General features: G+C 43.8%; 1 protein-coding gene across 1 annotated transcript in view; it reads left to right on the forward strand.

Annotated features, from left to right (window-relative positions):
* Positions 1-10,004, forward strand: part of CRHR2 (corticotropin releasing hormone receptor 2) — a 251,210-nt gene that overhangs the window by 144,857 nt on the left and 96,349 nt on the right. Inside the window, exon 5 of the mRNA XM_019508079.1 lies at positions 5,925-6,042. Coding sequence (XP_019363624.1) covers positions 5,925-6,042 — 118 coding nt within the window. The remainder of the gene's footprint in view (positions 1-5,924; positions 6,043-10,004) is intronic.

Genomic DNA, 10,004 nt, shown 5'->3' on the forward strand with positions numbered 1-10,004 from the left:
TGAATCTCATCATCTCTGAATGCCCTCTTGATGCATTTAATGGATCTGCACAATACTGCCCCTGTGGCAATCAGCTGGCTGCAAAATTTGGACATAAAAATTGTGAAGATGTTTCTCCTTGTTTTGTGATCACTGCATCATCATACACTGAATAAAATAAGTTGCACAATTCTGTATTTTTATGAATTTTGGATTTGGTACCTAAGTCTTTTTTTTCCCTTTGATCTGGCCTTTTAAGCTGAAAGGCATAATAGCTACATGGCTTTTGCAACCCTTTATAATATAAACAGATAGACTTAATTAAGTCCAGGGTGGGAAGGGTTTGAATAGCCTGTGGTAGTTGGAGTTGGACCCAGGCAGAAGGACAACAGGATCATTAAAACATCCAAAGGAGTGACTTGTTTGATGAATGACAGAAGGTAAACTGAGGCAATGACAAGTTCTGGATTGGATTTTTCACCATTAAAGGGAAATTTACTTGAATTCAGACAGAACAGAGCTAGACCAGCACTGACCATCCTTGAAAATTCAACCCCATCCTACCTGACAGCATCTGTTAGAGCAGGAATGGGGATCAATGAGAGCCACTTCCACATAGTGATCCCTGGTAACGTCTTTGATGGCCAAGAGCTCCCTGATTGACAAAAACGCCAAAGTCCACAAAGTTAACAATATGGACACTGATTTTGTCATATCAAAGAAGAGCAGGGAAGAGTTGACTGTTTGAATCCCTGAAGGATCAGGAAGCGATGTTGAACGGTGGAACCTAGTTTCCATCTGAAAGAGTTCAGTGGATCTTCTACATTTAAAAAGCAACCGCTCAGCTCCTGCCTTCATTTCCTTTTCCTTTGTTATGAATAATGAGAAGACAAATGTTCTTGTCTCAGATGATGGAAGCTTTAATGAGCAACTTTCCATCCTGTGAGATGTGGATATGGTGCTGCTTGCAGTAGCTTGAGGCAGTGCCGCATACACACTGTTCATTGTGGCTGCAACAAACCAGTACGTTTTAATAACCAGGAAGTTTTTCCCCATTTTTTTTTGTGGAATTGTGCCCCAGCTGTACCTACCTGGTCTAAAAAACCCTCATCTTCTCTCCATTTGGGGGAATGGGACATATTTCCTGAAGAAGCAGGCAGACAATAAAAACATTGCTTGTGCTTAAGAAGTACAAAATGCAAGTGCAAAGCTGTTTCTTAGGGCTCTCTTGTTGTAGGGAGCATGGGGCTGTGTGTGGGCACATCCAAGATTTCCTGAAGAGGGGTGCTGAATACCACCCCTTGGGCTGTGGAGGTGGGGGCCAGGCATAGCTGGAGCTCTCAGATTGACAGGGGACATTGGGATGGGAGTGGGGGCATGGAGGCAGGGGGACCTGCTCCTGTTGAGACTGCTGCCACTGTCCCCAACTGACCTGGGGGCAGGGGGAAGCAGTGCCAGAGCTGCTGCTGCCCTGCTCCAGGAGGGTCCTGTTGGGAATGGCTGCTGTGTGGGGATCTGGGCTCATCTGGGGACAGCAGTGGTGGTGCAGTTTCCTTCCAGCCCTTGCTCCTTGCCTTCCCCTCCCCACCCACAAGTTTCTCTTGCTGGCCAGGAGCAGGCACTGGAAGGAGGAACGTGTTCTCGGCTGTCACTGTCCCCTACTGAGCTTGGCACCCCGTGCAGCTACAGCCCACAGCTGGAGTGGAGTAGGTGTGGCTCTGGGGGTTTCTCCTTTGTCCAGGTCAGCTAGCGATAGTGGTGGAACAGGGGTGCAACCACCCTGGTGCAACCCCTGGATCCTCTCTAATGCAGTGGTCTGTCAGTGGGGCTGGGAGTCTTAGGTCTAATCTCACTGCTAATACTAACAGACCATAATACTTCATACTTAGTGACTTAAACATTTTGGGAAGGTGTCTCTCTCCCTATACCTTGTGCAGCTGGTAAGTAACATTGCTCTCCTTGGACACGTGGCAGTAGATACTGATTAAATGACTGGTCACAAGTTCAGCAAATGAGTGCTACAACCTATACCCCTGAAATTAAGTTAATAACTCCTGCTTCCTGTTTCATCCCATCACTCAAACAAGTCACTTAACTTCCCCGCATCTCGGTTTCCCCAGGTGTGAACTGAGGATAATAATGACCTCTCTTGGGGCATTATTCTACAGCCGTGTTGCTTACAGCACTGCTTACAGCAGTGTCTTTCATTAGCTGTGGGAGATATACGAGGAACAGTGTTTTGCCTCCCAATGAGCATATGAGAAGTAATCTATTGGTGTCAGGTTGTCAGACTGCTGATGTGGTGAGTGTGAGCACAGTCACACACCTTAAAAAGAACAAAGGACTGTGGGACGTAGCCTCCCTGGGAGGCGATGAGTTCTAGTAGATGAAGCCTGAAGCTAGAAGGTGACCCGGAGTCTCAATCTAATTCTTCCTTCTTTTGGGAAACACCAAGTAGGATTTGCTTGGTAATTTCTTTTATTGGACCAACTGGGTATGTCTACCGTGTATATTTATGTGCGCCTAAACTTAATGTGCCATTGCTTAAGGTGCATCAAGGCGATTTAGGTGCAGGTCTATACGTAGATGCACTAATGTACATCAAGGTGCATTAAATGTACGTGCAAATAGCTAAGTCACATTAGCACATGTGCAGATGCGCTCATGCACATTAAAGCTGTGGATGTCCATTGACGCACACCATGTTAATGTGCATTAGTGCATCTACCCATGTGCTAATGCAACTTAGCTAGTTCATCTAAATTTGATACCTGCTTTATGCAGGTATCTCTATGCAGATATCAAATTTAGGCTCACATAGCCTTAAATCACCATTTTTAAGGTGCATTAAGGGCACGCACATGTAGACCACTTAAGGCTACTTAAGGTTAAGTCCACTTAAAAGGAGCATGGGTAGACATGCCTACTGTGTAGTTCTTACAGTGTGGGATGGTACATGACAACCAGTGGTGTGTGGTTGGTAGTGGGAGTTCTTCTTGTATTGTAGTTGGTCTGTGTGAGATATCTGGGTGGTTCATTCAAAGCTACAGTCTTTTCCTCTGCTGGAATGTCCTTGCTGGGTAAAGGAAATTTTTAGCTTGGTGAGGCAGGTGTCTTAAGTATTGTCTTCAGAACAGGTGTGGTGGTACCTGAGTGCCTGCCTACAGATTATACAGTTGGCCTCAGTAAAAGATATTACCAAACAAGTCTTGCTTCTTGCATATTCACTATGACATCACAGCTACAGCAACACCGCAACATTACCTTGAACATTTCCTATGCCTTAATTTCATCTTTAGCAGAATGGGAGTCAGTTATGTTGACCTGCCTCCTAAAACATGTGATGCATAATTACAGCCCCCTTGTAAAAAGTTGTCTAAGTATAAAGCATAGGAGAGCCACTGTTTGGCAGGAATTAGCTGTACAAATTATTTGTTGCTGTGTTCATATCTCTCACCATGAGCCCATGCTCCCTCCAGAAGGGACATTCGCCTCCCAGCCCCATCCAACCAGTCCAGCTATCTAGGTGCCCTTACATATTATTGCAATAATAGCAACTAATTCTGCTGCTTGTCCATTATTTTGCTTCAGTTCTTGTGGCATTGGACATGGTTTCCTGGGATAGAAAGGAGGAAAAAAATGAGAATAGGTAATGAGACGGTCACTTGGTTCACTGGGATTATAAATAATCTCTCCTCTGATTTTCTTAAATTTGGTTTCATCAGGGGACTATTTGGAAAGGTTGTAGTTGTGTTGCTCTCCAATTTTATGGCTACATGGTTTTGGAAAGAGACATTTAGCATGGAGAAAGAAACACAAATTTTGCTCTTTGGAGGTGATTGTTTTCATGTTACTGATTCCTGTGAGCTGCCACAATACAAATACCAGCTGTGGACCATTGTGCTAGAAAATATACAGGCACTCTGAGTATAAGACAGGCATCCTGTCAAGCCAGGCCTCTCTTGGTTTGCTCTCTGGTACCATGTAAACCAGTATAGCCTGTTCCATGGTTGGGTTGTCGGCGACTAAACTGACGCCCCAGTGTGGGTTAGCCTGGGTGAGGAAGGTGTGTGGACACCCAGCAGGACTAAAAACAAGACCTGTCAAAGGACAGATGAGCTCCCTGTGAGCCAATGGCCATCCATACCTAGAGAGGAGATGGGCGCCACGAGGTCACTTTGCCCAAAGAATCTTCAATGATGCACAGCATTTAAGGTACCCCAATGGTCACAGCGACCTCGGGACTGACTTGACTAGATAAGACAGACAACCTGTAGATGGATACTGGCAGACAACTTGAAGACAGAAAATATGCAATGTATGATCTTGTTAGCAAGGTAGGCCATGGTCAGTGCACTCCAGCTGTGTTACAATTGCCAACTATTTTGGTAAGCATGATGACAAAATAGTTCTAGGGAAGGACGTAAAGGAGGACAGTGAGTTAGAGCCGTGCCCCACATTACGCTTAGGATGTGTTAACTGTACTTTAAAATAGGAGCATTTGCGTGTTCAAGCAGTAAAACATGAGCTAAATGGGCTTGTGTCATAGAAAACTTCGGATTTTATCCAGATGGTATTAAATAGCATGTGTTGAGCTAACAGCAGACTGCTGTATGGAGGTAATACAACCCATTTGCAGCCAATTCAGGTTGATCCCAGCCCTCACAACATGGAAGCTGATTCAAGACCCCAGTATGGTGAAGGGGGCTGGAGCAACAATCAGCTGTTTATGGGTCCCAGGCCCTTCCCTGCAGAGTCTTGAACCACCTCCTCTGTGGTAGGGGGCTGGGATCGGCACATAGTTGCTTGTTGCCCTGGTCCCCTCCATAGCAGTGAAACTGGTTCACAACTATGGTGTGGCACAGGAGCTGGGACCAACAATCACAGTGTTTGTCCATTATGCAGTCAGTTCCGGCCCTGTCCAGAGAGCGGAGATCATAGTAAGCATTGCCATGCAACTGCTCCGAAAGCTTTCTAATTTGTAGCAATGCTTACTACAATCTAAGAAAAACATGTCCTAAATGTGACATGCAACAAGGCCCATGGCTTGCTGATGTTTACAGGTCATTGCTCCTAGATATGGTCATGGAGGAAATCATGAAAATATAAGAAACAGAAAATAAAGGCTGATATTATTGGCAAATCAGAAGTGGGAGTCAACATCTCAATAGTGTAAAGAGATGGTAGATTACTTGGGAATGGGCCATGAAGGGTCTTGCAAGTGAAATAGCTGTGTTTAATTCGTTCTTTATTTTTTTAACATTATTTCTGTTGGACAGGTATTTGAATGGCTTTGTATTTTGTACTTTCCTGAGTAGTATTCATCTGTTGTGCTACTGAAACATGTCACAATTTAGCGAAGGAAAATACTGTAAATAGAAACACAGGCATGGATTACCTAGAAAAGTTGTAAAAGCCCCTACGATGTTTTTAAGAGCAGGTCAGACAGACCCTTGGATGAGATGGTTAAGGCAGGGATAATTAGTCTCTAACACAGGGTTGGACTGAAGGACACCCTGTCCAACCCTTTATTTCTATGATTTTCTGATTCTAAGGCTAGAAACAGACATTGCATTTGTCCTGGGATAAGTGTGCTTATGTTTGGCCCCAGAACAGAAATGTCCCAGGACTGGCATGTACACACATCACCTTTCCAATCAGGGCTTAGTGAGCAGTTGAATGCACTGCTGCTTCTCTGCCATTTATTCAATGATACAATCCCAGGCCAACCATTCAGATGTACTTCACAATGTCTTGGGACAAACTCTTAACATTCCTTATTCCATGAACCTTTTCAGAGTTTGTCCCGGGGCAATGGGCTTGGATGTCTGAATGATTGCACTTTGTCCTGGGATAAAATGGTTTCTCCCAGGACAATGTGACATCTGTTTGCTGCCTAAGATTTGTATTTCTTGCAATGACTGGGATATTTCTTCCTCCTTTAGGAGCATCAGATGCCTGAGAAACATTATCCACTGGAACTTGATAACAACATTCATCCTGAGGAATGTGATGTGGTTCTTGCTTCAGATGATTGATCATAACATACATGAAAGCAATGAAGTAAGTGCTTTGGGAACTGTGGATACTGCTTAAGTATTGTGGAAGGATATTAAATGATTTCTATAAACATATGAGTAGGTATTCTTGGTAGTATTTTAAAATGTTTCACAAAGACTGGGCGAACAACCAAATATGTCTTGATGACATAAATATTCATATCTTTGTTGAATATTCCTAATCTGACATTTACATTCAATATCCAAAAAAACCCCACCTTTTATTCTTGGTTACCACAAGTACTCTGCAACTTTACTGCAATATAGTATAAGGGAATGTAATGCAGTCTCAGAATCGGACAACCAACCAGCCCATCAGTGTAGGATGGTAAAGTTAGGCCAATTCCTACAGCTAATGGTACTCAGCAGAGCAATATGGCCGGAACTGAGTGTGTCTACACATGCAATTAATGCACAGAAAGCTTAGTGTGCGGTAAAATACTGAGCAATAAGCTTTCTGTGAGAGCACATCTACACATGCTCCCATTGGGAGCAAATTTGCTTCCAACAGGAGCAGTTCAGGGTGGGAAATGCCTACCCTGCTCTTCTGCCATATGGCAGCCAGGGGGAGTGCTAGACTCCCCCAGATGCCAGCCCCAGGTTGGCAGGGGATGCCTGGGTCAGGTCTGGGCTCCAGGGTGTGGGCAGCAGCAGCTGTTTCCGAGCCCCGAGTCCCCTCCCCTGCAGCTGTTTCCCAGCCACCTTCCCTGATCCACTAATTGGTGGATCAGGGCAGGCAGACTCTTTCCCTGCCCCCTACCCCAGTCAGCCAGTGGGGCAGCTGGCAGCAAGCCCCTAGCAAGGGGGTGGGGGGATGCGGGGGGAATTCCCCACCCAGCTGGGGGCTCACTGTCACCTGCCTCACCAGTGGGACAGGTACCCCCAGCCCTTGACTGAGCAGGGAAGGAAGAACTCCCCAGTCCTGGTGCTGCTCAGCTCCCCACTCCCATGGGGAGCCAGGAGCCCCCCCAGCACTGGGATGCAGAGGCAGAGAGGGACCTGGTCCCCGTGCTGATTGGCTCCCAGCTTCTAGTTGAGCTGTGCCAAGGCTGGGCCCCATGCTGGTGTGGATGACTGGGAGCAAATTTGCTTCCGGTCAGCATCTACATGAGCCCTGCTGCAGATGATGTACTGCGCAGTTAGTTTAGTTTAGTACCCGTATTTACAAGTACTGGCTAACTGCACAGCAGACTAAACAGTAGCTTATGCGCACGGTTATATGGTGATTCTTTACTGCGCAGTAGATTAGTTCGAGAGGTAACTTATCCATTAGAATCAATGGGACTCTTGGTGAAGGAAGGTGCTGTTCAGTGTGAGCAAGGGAAGGAGAATTTGCCTCTGAAATCAAGTGGGATTTGAAGAAGTGGCTAAAGGAAATAGGAGCACACGTCACATTTGCATAGGCCTTTGTGACCCTGAGTCGCTTAGGCCCCTTTAGAAAATCCCATTCTTAAAGAATATTATTTCCCTAAGCCTTTCCCCCAACGGATACACAATATATGGCAGTCACATAGTGTTTACTCTCTCCATTCACCCAAGCAGCTCTCTAACTCAGTCACTAATCTGAGTAAGAGATGCTGGATCAGGCTGTATGCATGTATCCAAATTACCTCCTTCATAAATCGTCCCAGCTCTGCATAACCAGCAGCATCAATAATATGGGAATGATCGCAAAAGAACAGCGCTATAAATTATAGCTGGACTTTATTTTGCCTTTAGAAAGAAGCCACTTCATTAATTCTCTTGGAAAGGTAAATCATGGCTGTCACTCATTTCCATCCAGTGTAATATTAAATAATAGTTAAGTGAATGCTACTCTTGGGGGTACAAAGCTAAACAACAGTGCCTGCTCAACAAACCCCACGAAATATCCAGCTCTCCACACACACAGTTCTCCCTCTCTGGACCCTGGCACGCATTCACTTAATGGGGCATTGGACTCTTTTCCCTGATCCCATCTGTGGTGCCTCTTCCTGTGCCACATGAGCATGGCAGGACACATGATTTTGGGATCCTAGTCACACCATTATCACTTGCCAGTGTATGCGGAGCTCAGGAACTTTATCCCAGATTTCCCCTGCCCTGGGGAAAATCAGGTGCCCGGTGAACTGTTTCTGGGACATCACTGGAGTGTTGAATTTCCTTTGGTGTGGTCCCTAGGCTGGGCCTGAGAATCAGCTGATTGTCTGTCTCAGCCCCACGACTGCACTCGAGCCAGTTCGAGGCTTTGGTGCGGTTTTGGGGCCAAGACAAGCAATCAGATGATTGTGGGTCCTAGCCTCAGGACTACCCTGAGGCTGGTCCCAGAGCCCTACAGTTCAGCTGGCCTCTGGCTGCATTCAGATTAAGGTATGATGGATACCAGCCACAAAATTATTACACATATTAGGTGAAAAATGTCATAGTTAATTTCTTGTTTAATTGCCTGAAACTGTGGCCAGGTGAATATTAGCTGGTATATCATGCCTTAAGTGTGATGTCTGCCAGGGGCCTCTGTGATGATGTAGATGACACAAGCTACTCAGATAAGCATCAGATTAGCAGTTAGTTTAAATCATTATACCTGCATGATCATTCACCCACTGAAGATTTGCCTTGTATGCTTTAGGTTTCAGTTTTGTCTAGGAGATTTTGACACTTTTTAATTTTAATGTGACCTTGCCTAGGAGATTTGGACACCTTTTGATTTTAATGTGACCTGGACATGTAGATTTCTCCAGAAACTTTTCAAACGACAGTCTCTGTGCCTGTGCTTTAAACCATTGTTCTGGGCAAAGAAACAATAAAGCCATCAATAGTTAGAAAGCAAAAAAAAAGAAATTAATCTGTGGAGCAATGTATATTTAAACAAGAAATAACTATACCTTTGGATACTCTGTAAAAGTTGTCTTTCAGAGCAAATGCATTTGAGATAAAAAATGTGTGGGTCAGTCCACCTGCATGTCTGCCTTTTTTTTGAGAGAGAAAGAGCCGAGCAGTGTTTTAAAGGCATAATCTCTGCTGATTTGCACAGCTTTATTTTCTCTGGTGTTTATACTGTAAAACTTAGGGACAGAGTTTTATAGGTATTTAGGGTACCTCTTCTCTATAAAGTCAATAATAGTTGGGTACCTAAATGCTTCTAAAAATCTGGCTGCTAATACAGAGGAACATCATAAACTGAAGGTCAGATTTTTCTATTGAATACATTTTCCCATCTATAATATTGGAAGAATGATATTTGCCTCTGTAATGAAGGACTTTGAGATTACTGGTGACAACTAGTATTAGTATTATCTTTGTTATCATTAGTATTAATACTAATTATCTAATTATAATAATATGGATAATTATTATCAGTTGTGATACTACTACTACTAATAGTGTAACTGCACTGAATTCTGTGGTGCTGCACCAATTTTACACCAATTAATAGTCTACCCCCTCTTTGTATTGACCAGTGGGGATGTATGCAATTAAAATAATTTAGATGCAGAACCCTAAATAATCAATGTTCATTTTTATGAGGCTTTTTAATGTTGCTTATGTTAGTAAAACCAAAAGACTGAATAACTAATGATACCTCAGTCATGATGGAGCTTATTGTCCAGGGATCAGGTATTTTCAGTGTAAATAAGTGGAATGGTAGGAATTAATTAGCTCTGCTAATTGAGTTTACTATTCCAAATTAATAAAATTCAAGCAAGCCCAGGAGGTAGGTAGTTGCAGCAGAGCTGTGCAATAAGTGATTTTTTTTGGTTTGGTTATTGAACCTAGACTTCAGAAAAAAATGTTTGTTTAATGCTGACCTAAAACAAAATGTACTCAACTTTCCCCACACTCCTCTGAAACAGGAGGAAAAAACCAACCAACGAAGCAACCTTATTCCAGTTGGAATTCAACTTTTGGTTCAACCTGAAACTTTTCATATTATAGTGGGGTGATTTATACCCTGTAAAAAAAAAAAAAAAAAAAAAAAAAAAAAAA

The sequence above is a fragment of the Gavialis gangeticus genome, unplaced genomic scaffold (genome assembly GCF_001723915.1).
Source record: "Gavialis gangeticus isolate Ggan-Ray unplaced genomic scaffold, GavGan_comp1, whole genome shotgun sequence".
In the NCBI taxonomy this organism is placed as follows: domain Eukaryota; kingdom Metazoa; phylum Chordata; order Crocodylia; family Gavialidae; genus Gavialis; species Gavialis gangeticus.